This window comes from Microtus oregoni, unplaced genomic scaffold (assembly GCF_018167655.1).
Source record: "Microtus oregoni isolate MIOR12 unplaced genomic scaffold, Mior012 000035F_ref0000213, whole genome shotgun sequence".
NCBI classification, from domain to species: domain Eukaryota; kingdom Metazoa; phylum Chordata; class Mammalia; order Rodentia; family Cricetidae; genus Microtus; species Microtus oregoni.
This window is the reverse complement of record NW_024543094.1, coordinates 24469722-24487989: the sequence shown is the minus strand read 5'-3', so window position 1 is coordinate 24487989 and position 18268 is coordinate 24469722. Positions and strand designations below refer to the sequence as shown.

The window sequence follows — 18268 nt, the reverse complement described above, 5'->3', positions numbered from 1 at the left end:
GACCATTTTTGTGATCTTAATCTTTAATGTGTATATAACATACTGTGTCATTGATTAAGTGCACCGTCTTGGCTTCATGTTTGTGGATGAAACAAAATGTTGGACAGAAGCAGTGTAAAGAAGAAAGATGTAATTTGGCTCACTGTCATCAGAGGTTTTAGTCCATAGTGGCAGGCAGGGCATGGTAGAGCACAGCAGTCCATTGTGCGACCAGGAACCAGAGCAAAGGGGAATAACAGCTCGGGCAAGGTATTGCCTCCAAGAAGATTCCCCCAGGGTCCTCCATCTAGTCCTACCTCTTGTCTTCTACTGCCTCCCAGCATTAGGAGTTGATCAGTGTCTTAGATTAGGGCTCTTATGATTGGATCTTCTCTGGAAATATCGTCACAAACTTACCCAGAAGTGTACTTTACTAATGTCTCAGATATTCCTCAAACCAGTCAAATTGGCAAGAAAGAGCAGCCATCACAGTTTATTAGGAGCAGTGAGATTAGGCATTGCCATTGCCGTTGCCCTCAGCAGGATTTCCAGGTATAGTTGTGTCCTATAGGTGTGAGTGAGTTCTGAGTTACATCCTGTTATTGGTTTGTCCTAGTGTAGGGCCCTGCTAATACCGAGCTTCAGGAGCATGTTCAGAACAAACCTGTAGTTTGCATGGAAGTTTTTTGTAGAATTGCGGATTTCTTAGCTTTTAGGCAGTTGTTGAGAGTTGTAATTCAGATGAATTCAGATGGTCACAGAATAAAAAACACAATGTACAAAGTATTTCAATAGCTAAGTTAGTATAAATTTACATCAGTGAGAGACCACTTAGCATAAAATAAGCAGTAAGAGGAGCAAGGCAAATGGATACTTACAGACTGTAAAGCAGAAGGGAAACTCTGTGGTGACCTAGAATTGTCAGCTGCTGGGAGGAACACTGCTTAGCTGCTGCCGGCAGGCGCCTCCACACAGAACAGGGACTTCCTGCACCTGGGATATCACCTGTAGAGGGCTCTGGCTCCTCCAGGAAAGGATGGGACTGGTGGTGCCAAGGTAAAAAGGGCTGTGAAGGTTTTGACAAGAAAACAGATGAGGAGCTGGGCGGTTTTAATCCCAGCACTTGGGAGGCAGAGGTAGACAGATCTCTGTGAGTTTGAGGCCAGCCTGAGCTGTTCTTCCAGGACAACTAGGGCTGTTACACAGAGAAACCCTGTCTCAAAAAACTAGAAAGAGAGAGAGAGAGAGAGAGAGAGAGAGAGAGAACAGATGATGAAGAGAAAGTCTGTTCTCCCATTTTCTTTCCACTCCTCACCCCATCCCATCACTCCTGTACTTCCTGTTAGTGGCTATAGAAGCCAGCAGGCAAGTATGGTTTTCATTTGCCCCAATTTAAGATGACTTCACACTGTGGACCACTTGAAAGAATGAAAGCTAAATTTTAATAGTTGGCATTTATGTATGCAGGTTAAAAAACTAAAGCTAAGATACTAGATTATGGAAATTCATCATAGAATATTATGGGAAAGATTCCTATCTTCTATAGATAATAACTGTCTGTTCAGTAAGAAAAGGCAATGGTTGTGAGCCTAGCCTTTAACGGCTGAGTCATCCCTCTTGCACAACATAAAGCAAAGAAAACCAACCTACAATTCACAGCCCCAGAGAACCTAGACAACCAAGAGGACCCTAAGAGACATACATGGATCTAATTTTCATGGGAAGTAGAAAAAGACAAGATTTCCTGAGTAAATTGGGAGCGTGGGGATCATGGGAGAGGGTAGAAGGGAAGAGGGGAGGGGAGAAAAATAAATAGCTCAATAAAAACAAAATCAAACAAGCAAAAAAGGCGATGGTTTCAGTAGGGAAAAGCTATACAGAGGATTTACTTATTTAAAGGAAAGATACAATTGGTCAAAAACAGCTGTTTTGATGAGGATTTTGGAAAGCAAGTGTACACACTCATGATAATGACAGCATACACTAGTATAACTTGTATTGGGGGGGGGTGATGAGAGGGCATTACCAGTATGCATCAGAAAGTAAAGATTTATTGGAAAAATATTTTTTTCCAGGACAGTAGATGAAACAGAAAAAAAAAAAGATTCTAGATGAAGGTGGGTGACACTAATAATAGCTTGTGTCTTTACAGCCTTCTAACCAGATAAAAACAGAAGGTAATTCTGGATTTAAATAAAAGCGATCAGTAGCAATGGCAAGCTTGCAGGTAAAGAACGCAAGTTTCACGACTTTCTTCAGTAACACCAAATTCATCAGAAATTACTCATGAGCACCACAAGGAAAACTTGACGGACTGGTAAATCCAGGTGGTTAATGGATCATAGTGAACAGAAGCCATACACATGGCCATAAAACCAGGAGACTAAAGAACAGCAGCCAGACCAGTGTGTCTGGGCAGAGCCCGGCAGGCCCTAATTTTTCTGGTGCTGTCTGCAGGAGGCATCACCAAGGAAACGACTTCCTCTATGACAGATGACTGGAATTGGTACTGGTTCTGGGGCATTATGGCTTCTAACACTAGGAGTTAAAGTTCTTAATTTGATTTGGTGTGGGTTTGTGTTATAATATCAAAACTTGTCTATAACAACTGCATTTTCAGTCCTTATGAAATCAAATCTATATGAAATAAAAGCAATTCTTAGCTAAGGACTTGCTTAAAGGGAGAAAGGATTTTTCTTAATTTAATATCTTGGATTATAATGTTAATTTTTCATTATTGTTTATATGTCAAGAATATTTTATTCTTTTCTAGACCTATATGTAAGAAAGCAGATAATATTTATAATTCTCTTTTGTAGGGGCACCTCCATTCTTACCAGAATCTTTTGACCGAATTCTTCTTGATGCACCCTGCAGTGGAATGGGACAGAGGCCAAATATGGCCTGTACTTGGTCTTTGAAGGAAGTGACATCATATCAGCCACTACAGCGAAAACTCTTTAATGTGGTATGCTCTTTCACCATAAAGAAGCTGACGATTGCTAGTTCTGTGTTCTGTCTACCACAGCTTTTGTGTGTGGCAGCGATCTTCACTCTGGTCAAAGGGTGAAGACAAAAAGGAGGCATGGGCAGAGACTAGATGTATAGGATTTGATATGGCCACTTGAAATATTTATTCAGCCTTAAAGAGGAGTGAAATTTGGTACATGCTACAATATTGATGAACTTGGAGACTATGCTAAGTGAAGTAAACCAGACACAAAAGGAAAATTTTGTATGAGCCCAATTATAAGGTAATTAGAATAGACAAATTCCCAGGAACAGAGGTTAGAACAAAGGGAGTATGTTGAAAGAAGGGTAGTTACTTAATTGGGATCCTTCACAAATGAATGGCTTATGTATGTCATCGAATTATTCAGTTGACATGACAAATTTTATTTATTTATTTTCTAGAGACAAGGAAGAGATTGGGAATACCAAGTGTGTTTGTGTGCCTTATCCTGCCCAGTTACAGCTTTAGTGTAGGAAGTTTTCCTTTGTGTTGACCCCTCCTTTAAAATTACAACCAGTTTCTCATAGACCGTTTTCAGTGAGACATTTAGTTGATGGTAAACAGTCTACTCCTTAAATGTTAATAGAACGACAAAACAAAAACACAACTGGCTGAGTTGTTTGTGCACAATTGCTAATTGATGTAAATAATTCAATATAATTAAATTACTCTTCCTGGCTTTGTTTAGTTATCAGATTAGAAGTCTAAAGTCTAAAACAGGCTAACACAATATTAAACTAGGCATGATTACATCCAGAATGTAGAAGGATCATAAAACTGCAAATTTAATTGATCTAGTACATTACACATAGAGTATTTGAGAATTTTGTCAGTTTTGTTAAAATTAGTATATTTCAAAATATGATTTCTTCTATTTTAATTTCAACTTTTCTATTTTTAAGAATTTCTGAGCAGATGTATGTTTACTTATCTGTATATGTACTGCCTGCATGCAGGAGTCTGAACAAACCAGAAGGCCCCTGGAACTAGATACGGGCCTCTGGAACTGGATACAGGCAGGATGAGTTGCCACATGGGTGCTGAGAACTGAACCTGAGTCCCCTGCAAGAGCAGTGAGTGCTCTTCGCTGCAGAGGCATCTTCAGCCCCACTGCTGTGTTCTTTCCATGAGAGATGAGTTCATTATGTCTCCCCTTTCCTACAATAATAATACATAGACTTCAGCAACAACTAATACGCTGTAATTATTCAATCTCTAAGGTTGTCTTCGAGTACATTTCTGCTCTTTCTTTCTTGCCGCCTCCTTTCATAAACAAAGGACGCACTAGTTGTGGATTATTTAAATAGTTTTCAGAATAGTCGTCAGAGAACATGCCTCTGGCACGAAAGCCCCAAGCAGCACCAAGGATGCTCTCCAGACAGAATGCCTAAGGGTAAAGGAAGTTACTGCTTTAGTGCTTTCCCTTCTGTTGTTCAGGTATAGTAAAGATGGAAGTTCAGAAAGGTTACTGAGAGTGGATGGATGATTTCAGTGCAGAGGCCCAGCCGTGAGGGGGAAGTCAGAGAGCAGGTGTATGAGACAGGGTTAGACATCGAGAATGTGAACCTTAGGATCAGAACTGTCTTCATTTGAGCCACGACTCCTCCATGTTATTGACTTTGGGTACATTGATTTCCAGTTGGAGAGATGGGGAGTAGAGCACTATCTGCTAGAAATACCTCAGTGGAAACAGCCTGGCTTCACTGTTGGTAAGGGTCCTTTGAGAAGCTTCCTGTGAAAGTCTACCATAGTAGGTGGCACAGAGCCACAGTGTTTATATTATTTCAGTTAAGGTGCAAACATGAATTATTAGTTTTAAAAAGATTATAATTAAAACTTTAAACAAAATTAGGGGTTTATTAAAAAAAGAAGAAACATGAGTTAGATGGGTAGGAAATGGAGGGTGTGAATCAAGGGAGAGTCAGGAGAAGAGGCTAAAAATGATCAAAATACATTGTGTAAGTTCCTCAAAGAACTGAAAAAATTTCTCTGAGCTAGAAAAGATAAGCATTAATGATGTAGCCCAGCTGGAAGAGCGCTGGCCTGGTGTGTTAAGTCACTTCTTGTTGCTGTGACAAAATACCCAAGGGAACCACTTAGCGAAGGGAGCGTTGATTCTGCTCACAGTTCAGAGGTCCAGTCCATCATGGTGAGGATGTTATGGCAACAGGCACTGGAGGCTTCTGGTCCCTCTGCATCTGAGATACTGTGGCTGAGATCCGTGGATGCTGGTACTCATTTCACTGTCTTATAATGATTCCAGAGCCTTAGCCTATGGGTTAGTGCTCCTATGCTGAAGGTGGGCTTGCCACCTCTGTTAACCTAATCTTACAATTTGTCACAGACATGCCAAGAGGCTTGTTTCCTTGGTGATTCTAGATCCTGTTCAGGTGACAGCATCAGTCATTACTCCTATCATGTATGGAGCTCTGGATTAGATTCCCCAGTAAGACATAAACTGAGTGGAACAGCACATTCCTGTGATCCTAGCACTCTGGAGATAGGGATCTTTGACTAGACAGAATTTGAGGCCAGCCTGGAATATGTGAGAACCTGCCTGAAAAGAAAAGAGAAGAGGAACTTATATTTGGGAAAAAATTACTTTCGCACTGTAGTCCCAATATCTATTAAATACCTACAGCATGCAAACTGATGTCTAGCTCATAACTGAGAAAGCAGACAGGCCATGCCTTCTCTAAGAGCTTCCTTTATGACTGGAAGTTTGTATTACATGACATTAACGCTGTAGAGCAAACTACAGGAAGAAAGGTGTGCTGTGGGGTCTTTTAAATCAGGAAGCACATTTCAGAACAGGGCTCTGTAAGCAGCAATGGGTGGAGCATTGTGAAGGAACAAGCAGCTTGGAGGAGGAGAGTGTCTACCTGGTCTGGACCCCTCAGGTACCAGTGACTTTGGTTGCTACAGGAATAGCAGGAAGACAAGGTTGCTAATCTAGAAGGGCAGGAAAGACAACAGGGAAGGTCGGTGTGGCAGGAACACCTTTATGTAGAGCCTTGAAAATGCTTTCATGACTTTGCTTGTGAAACTGAGAAGCAGCAAGTTGAAAAGCATTGCTCACACTGGTGTGTGGAAACTGGCTTATAGAGGGCAGGGAACCAGGCTGGCAGATTTAACTGTTGTGCAATGCAGCTGAAAGATAAAGAAGCTGAAACTGATGGTAGTGGACGTTGGGAGTAGTCGCCAAAAACTGGACTGTGTGTGTTCACACACACATTTTTTAAAATTCATTCCATGTGTATGCATGTGTACCTGAATGTATGTATGAGTACTATGTGCATGCAGGCACCAGCAGATAGCAGAAGAGGGTATCAGATCCCCTGTAGCCGGAATTATAAGCAGTTGTGAACCATCATATGGATGCTGGGACTTGGTCTTCTGCAGGAGTAGTAAGGGCTTTTATGCACTGAGCCATCTCTGCATTATATATTGAAAGAAGGGCCAGTGGGGCTGGCTAGTGGATGGGGAAAGTAAAGGACTGCAAGCATAGTTGGTGCCCTGTGGTTCAGGGAGGAGTTTTGGGAAGCCTGGAAAACCTCTTCTAGCAGGTTTCAGAAAATGATGAGTATTTGTTTGGGGACACATTTCCTGAGGTAGCAGAAACGTTGACATGACAACTTAATACTTATACATGAATTCAGAAAGGAGGTCTCCCTACAAATATAAGTTTGGGAATAAAGTCACTATGGGAAGGGAATTAACTGAAGGATGTATGTGAGGGGCTAAGTCTGTGTAAATCATAAAGTTCCCAGGTAAGGCTGCATGCATCAGCAGGGTATACATTGTGCTATAACTACAGGAACAGGCTATGTCATACAGGACAGCATTTTATCACTACCAAGTGCTTTCAAGATACAGTGTGCCATTCTCTAACTTACTTCGGGTATTTATTGGGTCTTATGGCATACATAGTCTGATCCTTGCTTTCTTTAGGCGGTTCAGCTGCTGAAGCCAGGGGGAGTGCTGGTTTACAGCACATGTACAGTCACTCTGGCAGAAAATGAAGAGCAAGTTGCCTGGGCCCTTACAACGTTCCCCTGCCTTCAGCTTCAACCCCAGGTGAGAACACTAACATTTTCCAGTGTTACCAGCGTCTCAGAGTATGATGTGCACTGGCATATACAGGATGTTATGGAGACCTGCATCAGGACTCTGAAGTGCTCTGTTCATAGGAGTGATTGTGTTTTCTGACTGACCTTGGGGGTTCACATGACCAAATGAGAAAGCATCCGCTCTCTGCAGTCTGCCAGTGCTAAACCGGATGGGCTTGGGCATCTTTCTGCCGTTTATTCCACTTGTTGGTATTAATACTGAATCTCTAAAAAATGCTTTCCTGTTTTTCTTTTTGGATAGATTTACTCATGTATATTTGTATTTTGCTCACATGTATGTAAATATACCTTGTGCATTCTTGTTGCCCATCAGGTCAGAAAAGGTATCAAGTCCCCTGAATCTGGATTACAGATGGTTGTGAACTATATAGGGATGCTAAGAACAAATCTGGTCCTCTGCAAGAGCAGCACATGCTCTTAACCATTGAGCCATTTCTCCATCCCCATATAAGACTTTTACTTCATTCCCAGTCCTATATTTTTTTGATTTGAAAAAGATTGAACATTTTTGCTTCCTGCCACATCAAACACACCTCTTCAAAAGTGGGCTGCAGGATACTTAAAAAAAAAAAAAGCCATGGGGACAAGCAGCAGCTCAGGAGTGTCACCCTTTACACTTTTATGTTAATATAGGATAATTTAAAACCCTTTGTTGTTTGTTTTAGTGGGCACTAATCTGAGTTTTTGTTATGCTTTTTATAAAGCTGATTCTGTGTCTATAGGGATGCTAACATTCAGAGACATTGGACAGCTGACTTTATGGCTTCCTATGCAGAACTCTAACAGGCAGAAGATAAAGGTTAAAGATAAAACAATCTAGAAATGGCCCTAGACAGAGAGATTGAGACAATTACATGTAAATGGAAGCAAGACTTCAGAATTTACGTGGAATGTGTATAAAGGAGTAATTAATGGAAGGTTCTCCCCTCACTGCCAATGAAAATGTTTTCCTGACTGCAGTTTCTTTTCCACCAGTGTCCAAGACACCTGTTGTGGAATGATGGCTTGTTGGTATTTATGAATATTTGGCACCAGTGGTTTTCAAAAATCACTGAATTTATTTATATTCCTTCAAACCTAGTTGATGTAGCCATGGTTTATATATCCTTTTCTAATATGTATTTTTCTAGTGTGTGTAAAATAGGAAAACTTCTATCACAAAGTCGGTTAAAGGTATTTTAAATGTCTCAGGGGCCGACTCCATTTGCTGTTAGAGAATGTGAGGCCTGACTGCTCATTTCCTTCACTGATGAAGTTCCACTTGCTGAGAGTCTGTGATATACTAGGCCCAATATTGATTCTTTATTTAGCTTAGAAGTGAAAGACTTGTACCACAAGAACTTTAAATCTTTGAAGAAAGAAATTGTGGAAGATCTCAGAAAATGGAAAGATCTCCCATGCTCTTGGATAGATAGGTAGGGTCAAAAAAAGTAAAAATGGTAATCCTACCAAAAGCAATCTATAGATTCAATGCAATCCCCATCAAAATCCCAGCACAATACTTCACAGACCTGGAAAAAACAGTACTCAGCTTCATATGGAAAAAACAAAAAACCCAGAATAGCCAAAACAATCCTGTACAATACAGGAACTTCTAGAGGCATCACCATCCCTGACATCAAGCTCTCCTATAGAGCTACAGTGATGAAAACAGCTTTGTATGGACATAAAATAGACAGGTGGACCAATGGAATCAAATCAAAGACCCTGATATTAATCCACACACCTATGAACATCTGATTTTAGACAAAGAAGTTAAAATTATACAATGGTAAAAAGAAAGCATCTTCAACAAATGGTGCTGGCATAACTAGGTGTCAACATGTGGAAGAATGCAAATAGATCCATATCTGTTGCCATTCACAAAACTCAAGTCCAAATGGATCAAAGACCTCAGCATAAATCCAGCCATACTGAACCTCAATGAAGAGAAAGTGGAAAGTAGCCTTGAATGCATGGGCACAGGAGACCCCTTCCTAAATATAATACCAGTAGCACAGATTGCTGAGAGCAACAGTTAATAAATGAGACCTCCTGAAACTGAGAAGCTTCTGTAAGGCAAAGGACACGGTCACTAAGACAAAATGGCAGCCTACAAGAATAGGAAAAGATCTTCACTAACCCCACATCAGGCAGAAGACTGATCTCCAAAATATATAAAGAACTCAAGAAACTAGACATTGATGTGGGATTCCCCTCTGTATGCTGTGAATACCATTGGTTAATAAAGAATCTGCTTTGGGCCTACTGCAGCAGAGTAGGGCAAGGCAGGAGTTCCAAGCACATAGAGGGACTGTGCCCAGTACCACGGCTGTAACAGCCATCAATAGCAGCCTTGGCCATTTTTATCAACCTGAGTTTAAAAACTCTACTAACAATTAAAAGTCAATGAAATTCATCATTCTTTACTCATAGTCAGAAGAGAAATGTACTACATGGTTTGAAAACTGAGTCTTTAAGAGCTATAAAATTATGAAAACAAAACAAAAAAAGAACTGGTATTTTACCTATTGTATACTTGGATAAATGGAGTTAGGTAAAGCTGCTTGCTTAGGTCTTATAGCTGAAATATGTTAGGACTGCATTTTTAAGTCTACAGGCTTCTAATCATAACCTTCAGGCATTTCATAAAATCATAGTACTTGATAAGCATGGAGGATCCTAAATAAGCAAGAACTCCTCCATCAGGTGGCCACAGATCACTGCTTCTCTGCTTCCCTCAGATTGGCATGTGCATCCCATAAAAGCAAGAATATTTACATCTCTGTATGCTTCTGGGAGGGGTCAGATGCACAACCAGTTTGCCTTTGTAAATTAAGCTATAAAGAGGCAGCTTACTAATTATAGGACATTTGTTTATTTCTTCCCAACAGGAGCCCCAGATCGGAGGGGAAGGAATGGTGGGAGCTGGCCTGTCCCTGGAACAACTGAGACAGCTGCAGCGATTTGATCCATCAGTTGTGCCACTGCAGAGTGTGGACCCTGATTGTCTCCAAGATGCCAAGAGAGAAGACATGATCTGGCTGGCCAACAGGGACTGTATAGGCTTCTTTATTGCAAAGTTTCTAAAATGTAAAAGCACAGAGAAGGTTTCTTGGAACTGAAAATTCAGAATATTTTCTCTGTGTGTTGGCTTTTCTTACACCTAAGTGTTTTCAGGCCAGTGGAGTGATGGCGTGTTTGTTTAGGACACAGGAAGGTGGTAACGGAAGGAGCAGTGTGTTTAAGTAGCTCTGCAGATGTTGGGGAGGCTGGGAAAACATAATCTGCCTTTTATGATACAAAAGGCAAGGAGGAATTCCCACAGAGTCTGGAGAATAATGTCAGTTTTAACTCATATTGTTTTTTCTAATGTGAAAAAAATAGTCCAAAACCAAAAGAATAAAACTCTGAACTTTTCATGTGGTTATGAAAAAATGTGTTTTGTGTTCCAAATCTGGCAGTAGTTATTGCATTAAGCATTCAGACCATGGGCAGTAGTCACACTGCGTGCATCATGACTGAGGTAAGTAGGCTTGTTACCTGAGCTCTGCCCCTCCCCTTCGGCTTGCTAATTCTAAGTCAGACTCTTTTACTTTAAAGATTTATTCCCTTATTTATTGTGTATGATCTGTGTGTGGAAGTTCTGCTCATGCCATGGCACACACGTGGAAGTCAGAGGACAACTTTGGGAGTGAGTTGCCCCCGCTTGAATTCATGTTGTCAGGTTTGTATGGCAAGTGCTTTTACCTGCTAAGCCAGTTCATCAGCCTCTGCTCTCCTAAATGAAATTTGGAATTGTGCTAGATAATAATCTAAAAGATAAAATAAAGGTTTTTACTTTGTAGACTAAAACACAAAAGTAATCCATATTTTGGCTGTAGTTTATCATTTTCTGGAACAGAAATCATGCAAATAACAGAAACATGCTTGGTAGGGAGCAGAAAACAGTGGCTGACAGCTAAGACCTGGCCTGGCACTTTCTGCTGGGCTTTGGCTTCTCTTGAAGAATGTAAGCAGCTTCATAGAAGACAAGCTTTAGGCAACTGTGTCTGATAGACAAGACCAAATAAAAGCTCTTCTTAATTAAATCTTAACTGACCTCAGACAAAAAACAAGAAGCTAAGGCAGTGTGCAGAAGTGACCAGGCATCCTGCCACTGTGGCAGGATAGTATATCCGGTCTGCCTGGACCACACCAGCAGCCTGAGTATATGCTTTTCAAAAACTTCGTCATGTCTTCAGACTGGCTTCATTCTACCTGCTGCGTAGATAAACTGTTAAGATGTCCAGTACCCAGAACACTTGAAAGGTCTCACGTGGAACATACCAGACTGGTTTGTTATCTTTCATTTACATCCTTCCAAATTACTGGACTTTGTTGTGTCAGATGGACAATTGAAACCAATTGCTGCTACTTTCTTTCCCTCGTAGGTTTCCTGTAGGAAGGTCTCTCAGCAACTTACCATATCCATGAAGATCGCAGCAGCTCTTGGATCAGTAAAGCTTTTGGTGGCTTCTTCCTGTAGAACATCTCTTTGAACAGCTCTGAGCTCCACATCCAAGTGCCTGTGTCCACGGCTCACAGCACGTTATGATGCCATTTTACTGTGGTTAACCCGAGCTCACTCATACACTTGGGAAATATACCAGGGTATGTAAACTAGTTCTTTTCTTTTATAGTCACTGCTTCAGAGTGGATAGTCAATAGGTGTTTATTGAATATGAAAATTTATATTGAATTTCCTAAGATTCAAGTATATAAGCAAACCTTTTCCATCTTTCATTTTGCCTGTGTCCAGTAGGTGCTATTTTGACTGAAGAGAAACACCATCTCCTTGTGGTACTTCTGTTTCTGGGACTCAGTGTAACCCCTCTGGTTTTAAAAGACTCTATTTTAAGCAATGCCATAATCATTGCTTTTTTTCCCCTGCTCTCTGTACATCCTTATGTGCTAAGCTGGGGTGAGACTGAGAGAGAAATAGCCTAGCAGCAAATTTGCATGGTGTCAACTTTTAACCGTTCTAGTAAACCCAGAATACATGCAGAGCTAACAAAAGACAACTCTGCTTGTGTTTAAAACATCAAGGACACAGAATACTGTTAACAGCTTTCCTATTAACATTCCCTCAAATTTGAAAACAAACTGCACATTCTTCAAGGACACAAAAATGTTAGAAAAAGGTGCAATAAATGAAAACAATTAGGGACACGTGGAAGGATAGTAACATTCCTTTTAAACATAGTTTTAATATAGATTATTTCTATGAAAACAGAAAAATATTTAATTCAGTGGTAAGTACATGTTAATGAAAATCCTATGTTAGATTTTAATTTCTATAGCAAAGTGAAGTAAAGCAGTTAGTAAGACCGAGTGCCAGCAGTACGACATTGGCTGGAATAAGACCAGAGCATCAAGGAGGAGTGGCAGCCCCTCACTGAGCAGATGGGGAAGCTGTGGGTCCTCTTAAACATGAGATAAATTTCTAAGTAGGAATCTAAATTATTCTACAGGTTTGAATAAGGTAGGAAGAGGATGCCTCTCTGGTTTACACTGTAAAATTTTTCTACCTACCTTGTTTTTTTTTTTTTATTTTTTATTGTTTTCTTAAATTAGACATGGAGAGAAGATTACCAAAAGAACACCAGGATATTGGCATTGGCTGGATAAAGATATTCCACATGGTAAGTGTGGGATCTGACTTATTCATTCCTAAGATGGCAATGAACACCGCTGGTAAACAGTGTAGATGCCAGCTCTTTGTTTCCACGAACGACTTGACACCAAGTTCGTTAAACAGTTCACGGTCGTGACAATGAGTGTTTGTTTAACAGGAATGCAGAGCAGACCAGGCTAGAATGTGGCACTGCCTCGAAGTACAGTGTGACTATAAGACATCCTACGCTTAGCAGCACCTTTTTTGGAATCAGTAAGTTCAGAGCAGTAGAGAAAGAGCATAGGAAAAGCTGAATGAACGACACGGGAGAATAACACTGTTGACTCCATTTCCATCACCTCCTGGCTTGACTACAGAAAAAAGAAGTCAGAATTCTACAACTGAGTACTTTAAGATTGAGCCTTTGATTGTGATTGCTCATTACATTCCCCAAGTCAGTAAATACCCCCAGCTTCCTTGGAATTGTTTTCTTTTTTCTAGATGTGCCCTACACTGCTGACATAGACCCACTGTGCAGTTTTCTACAGACGTGCGCTATGTCAGCTCCTTCAGCAGAAGAGAGGAATGCTTTGATGTGCACAAAAATTCATGGTAAAGTGAGGACCTACAAATTGGGTGCAGAATTGACCAGGTGGATACTTTTAGAACTCTTCTTTGAAAGGGATGAGTGATGACTGACAGCATGCGAGAGAAACGCCATCCTTCCTGAGTCTGAGTGCCTCAGAGACATTCCTTGGGATGAAATAGCACACAGGAACGGATTACCTTACGGCCAAACATCTGTGACAAATGCGTACATTTTATTTTATGAGAACAGTCTTGAGTAGATGTTAATTTGGGTATAGTCTGTTAATTCTGTAAGTAGTATAGTGCTGATTCTAAGGGGAAAATTTCATTTGACAAGCCACTAAAGCACTGGTAAAATAGTGTTTGCAATTCATATTTTAAATGCCTTTGTTTTCTTGAGTATAGGATAAAGTATTAAGCATAAAACTGCTTTAAATAAAAATCTGCTTTACTCATAAGTGCCTAAGAGTATTTGGGAAGAACCTGGAATATCCAGGAAACTAATCAAAAAATATTTTATTAGAACAATTATTTGTTTTAGTAATATATGGATCTGGTTGGATAATCACAAATAGGTGCTTTCCTGGGGAAAACTTCAAATGCTAGGGCCCATGCAACCAATACAGTCTAACTTAGCCATCAGCACTGACTCCTGAGAGATACAGAGGTTTTACAGCCTTAGCATGAGAGCATTGTACACTTCTTAGAGCAGGCAAATTGAAGCATGAAGAAAGTGTCTTCTGGGTTTTCCTTCAGAGTAAGTGTCTCATGTAAGAAAGTATTAACTTTTTTTGCTTCAAGTCATTCCATTTTGCCCTGATAGGTTCTAACGATTTAGCAGAAACTTTGGTTATAAGGAGCACTTCTGGGTTCTGATAGACAGTGAAACTGTTTGGGTTGATTCTGGGAGAAGACCAGCAGGTAACTGGAGATAAACAACAGGAGCAATAGGCAAGGTTAGAAGGTGAAGTGGGATAAGTTATAAAAATTTATTTCCCTACGAAATAATTGCACAAGCTGTGTAAACATTTCTTACTAAAACAAAATATGCTGACACACAAGGTTGTACATTTCCAGTGGAACACGCACAGTCCAAGATGCCCGTGTTTTCTCTTGTCAGGAGCTCCAGCACGGAGTCAGCAGATAAGTGCTTCCCTAGTTACCTTTGGCAGCAAGCTTCTTCACATTCCCTGGCTGCTCAATGGGTTTTAAAGTAACATGGAACATAATTAGATCCTAAGCCAGGTGGACGGGACTCGGCCGTCAGCCTCGAGTTTGCCTTCCACTTCTCCAGTCGCTCACGCACTCACACGCGTGCACATGGCGGGTTCCAGTGCAGTGACTATCACAGACACTAGCTGCTAAAAACGTGTTTGTCACAATCAGTGTGGACTGCATGGAGTAGAAAATCCTCTGGGGTTTGGTTATAATCACCATAATTTATGGTTAAAATTAAAAACTTAAATGGATGGGCTAACATTCAGAAATCAAACCTCAAGTCAAACAACCACACATATTTACAATATGTACAGGCTCTCTTCTAGAATGGGGAGAGGTGTCTAGACAGTGTTGTTAGAAATTTCCTGAATGTGGGCATTTCTAGTCCCTGTGATTCATAAAGCAAATCTGCTGACTTGGCATTAATACCCTAAAATATTGTGATCAAACTGATATATATATATATTATATATAATTATAATAAGGTGTTTGCAGAAATAACATTTACAAACTGTCTATACAGTACACAGTACTAGTACATAGAAAATAGATTCTAACTTTATAATCCCCTTTGTGTAAGGCAAGACTGAATCTGTCCCCAAATTTAGTCAGCCAGAGGTACAAGCAAGAAACAGTGGTCCATGAAAGAATGACGGGTCAGGTATCTGGGTATTAAAAATCTGGAGAAATTCCACTTGTTATCTGTGCTGCATCTGGCTCACTGGATACATTAACTGCATTTCTGAAGCCACTCTGTTAAGTGGCAGCGGCCCCAAACTGCTTTTGGAGAGTCCGGGATAAAGATGGAGGACTGTAGCTGTACTAGGCCAATTTATGTGGTACTTTCAAGAGAATGTATATTAATACTTGGTTGCATGCTATTGCTATTGAAGCAACAGCAATACAATATACAGGACAGGTCACAGATGGTTGCAATGTAGCCCCCAGAGATTTTGCTTAAGGATGATGTTATACAAAATTTGGGGGCAGGAACACACACGGTCATTGGCGGATGTAGACGTCCCTATTCCACTCGCCGGGCTCGTTCCTTCTCTTGGATATCACTTCCCCTTCCTTGTCACAGTAGCGATCCTTAGATTTATGCCGGCTCCGTTGCTTGTTGCACTCGTTGTGGTCCTGCTCTCGACCCGTGTCCCTAGAGCGGTGGCGAGACTCCCTGTGTCTGTGGCCATTGCTGCTGTGGGTCTCGTCTCTGTGGTTATGTTCGCGGTGTGGGGCATAGTGGTCCACGTGTTCATGTGAATAATCTTCCTTTGGCTCCACATAGGCAGAGTCTCGGCTCTCCTGGGTTTCAGAGTCAAATGTCTCTTGCCTAGAGAGGCCGCGACCTGTCCCACTGCGGTGGTTTTGGTGTGTGGCTGAGGAAGAAGAACGATGCTGGGATTTCTTGACTGGTTCCAGGCAAGGTTCTTCTTCAGCTTGGGAAGCAGACCTGGGAGCAGAGCGATCAGTCCTCTGATCACCTTGAGAACCCTGGAGAAGGGACACATGAGGGCATCAACTAAGGACAGAACCTATGGAACGTTAAAGTGTATAGAGAACAGCACCGTGTAAGTACATCCCTTTGAAGTACCCAGAATGCTGAAATGAAGCCTAGCCTACCTTAGGCACTTTTTTTGAAACACCTAGTGGCACTGCTTAAACTGGACTTGTGCTCATAGTTACATTTCATTTTAATGATGGGGAAAGAGTGTTCTTTTATAGTCTTTTGTGATTCTAGTACCAATACTATATACCACATAGCTTTAACTAATCTGCTTTGAGTAGATTAAAACTCATTAAGATGGGGCATTTAATGGGACATGTACTATTCTAGAACCCTCACAAAGGAGGGTGTCCTTAATTTGGCTGCTTACTTTCATTGCCTGCCTCAGCCCACCAAAAAGCTAAGATTATAAGCAAGTGGAATATGGAGCTAAATACGACTCCTTTGAGTCAATATTTAAGCCATCTGAGCTAGCTCCCTATTATGGTTTTGGAGCAGGGACAGCCAAGGAACTGGCTGAGGTTGTAAACACGATCTACCATCTTAGTGCCCATGCAGTCAGTGGGCTCCAGAGGCTAAGCTGTTTGCAATGTGTTCCGTTTACACAGCTCATACTTGACTTCTTTGTTCATGGGTGCACAACTCAGAGAGACTGGGTTAAATGGCACACATCTTAGTCTGATGAGCAAAGGGTAGTAGAGCAAGCCCTGAATTACCTCTCTGGGTTGAGTGCCAGGGGAATAGCTCAGTGAAGACCACCATAAAAGGAAGCCCTCTTACCTGTGAATTAGAGGCTAGGGTGGGGCTCATGGGTAAAGCTGAAGTGGCTAATGTTCGGCTAAGGAGAGGGTTGGGGAGGTTACTGCTGGGTGGGTGGGTGGCCTTCCAGTAGGCCTCCAGATAGTCGGCGAGATGTTCACAAGCGTCCTCAAGCTGGTTCTCATCCAAGATCACATCAAATGACTCCTGCTAAAGCAAGCATTTCAGATAGCACATTAATGCAACCCAGGACCAAGGTCCCTCCCCTCCCCAAACCTATAAGCAGAGGAGAGAGAGGCCTTGCCCGTTGTATTTGTTCTTGCCCTGTTTTTCCATTTTCCCTTAGCTGAGTCTTAGCTTATGCATGTGTCACTTCAAATCGCTAATTAAAACACTGAATGGCTAACTAATTGCCTGAAAGTGGACAGCTGTCAGGATGATTGGTAAGGGCAGTGCAGGGGAGTTATTATCAGTGGTGGAAAAAGCATACTGATACTATGGTAGGAACACATGGCAAATCCAAACAATTTAGAAAGGGGCTTGTTCTTTTTACAGACTGCAGGAAGTTCTGGAAGCTGATGAGGCAGGATTAGGTCATGTACTTTGGCAGAAGTAGCTCAAACTACTGACATTTTGACATGATCCAAACTGCACAGTTCGGTGGGAGGAGAGGTTCTTTGCTTTTGAATATTTAAAATCATTGATCTAGAGATTTAACATACTTTAAATCAATCAAATCCAGAATTACATCTTTTATAACTTTTGAAATAGTTGTACTTTAATGAACACTAGATGGGATCTGTTGTCCCAAAGTATAATATATAAAATTAGGAATGTATTTCTGGGAAACCTGGTGTTTAAAAGTTGGTTTGGGATGATGAGCTAGCTCACTGGGTAAAAGTGCTTGCTGTGCAACTGTGAGGGCCCAAATTTGAATCTCCAGACCCCATGCCCAAACAAGGTGCATAGCACTGAGCTTCTGTCATCCCAGCATTCCTACAGGAACACAGGCTACAGGCAAGAGAATCTTGGAAATCAGCCAGCCAGCTAGCCAGGCATACACATTGGACCACAACAAGAGAACTAATGTCCAGTAAGATAGAAAGTGGGGACCAACAGCTACAGTTGTCCTCTGACCTCCATGTATGCCGTGGTAAGGAAGCTCACATCTGTATTCTCCTATACAGAAGTCAACATTTAGTTTGACATGGTCCCAAGTCAATTTCTCAAACACTTGTTAAGAGGAGACAACTTATTCCCTGTGACTAGATGTGGATAAGAACCATCCAATAGGTCCATCTTACACACCACAGTATTAGGAAGTGAGGCCTGTAAAGGATGCAGGTGGCATTTTTGGAAGGGTGATCTGATCTGATCTGATCTGGCCTAAGGATGCCCAAAATGCATGGTCACACGGGCTGCGGCATACTTTACGCTTT

At 41.2% G+C, this 18268-nt stretch overlaps 2 protein-coding genes across 13 annotated transcripts in view; one reads left to right on the top strand and one right to left on the bottom strand.

Moving 5' to 3' along the window:
• Positions 1-10530, top strand: part of Nsun6 (NOP2/Sun RNA methyltransferase 6) — a 37194-nt gene extending 26664 nt beyond the window's left edge. For both annotated transcript variants that reach the window (XM_041630781.1, XM_041630780.1), the window contains exons 9-11: positions 2799-2947; positions 6944-7069; positions 9996-10530. In XM_041630781.1, the coding sequence (XP_041486715.1) occupies positions 2799-2947; positions 6944-7069; positions 9996-10226 (506 nt within the window). In that variant the 3' untranslated portion in view covers positions 10227-10530. The remainder of the gene's footprint in view (positions 1-2798; positions 2948-6943; positions 7070-9995) is intronic.
• A 3789-nt stretch (positions 10531-14319) lies between these two features.
• Cacnb2 (calcium voltage-gated channel auxiliary subunit beta 2) overlaps positions 14320-18268 on the bottom strand; it is a 350927-nt gene continuing 346978 nt past the window's right edge. For 6 of the 11 annotated variants that reach the window (XM_041630532.1, XM_041630527.1, XM_041630529.1 and 3 more), the window contains 2 exons: positions 16851-17039; positions 14320-16057 (listed from right to left, as the gene is read on the bottom strand). In XM_041630532.1, coding sequence (XP_041486466.1) covers positions 15566-16057; positions 16851-17039 — 681 coding nt within the window. In that variant the 3' untranslated portion in view covers positions 14320-15565. The remainder of the gene's footprint in view (positions 16058-16850; positions 17040-18268) is intronic. The other 5 variants (XM_041630533.1, XM_041630528.1, XM_041630538.1 and 2 more) reach the window with 1 other exon arrangement.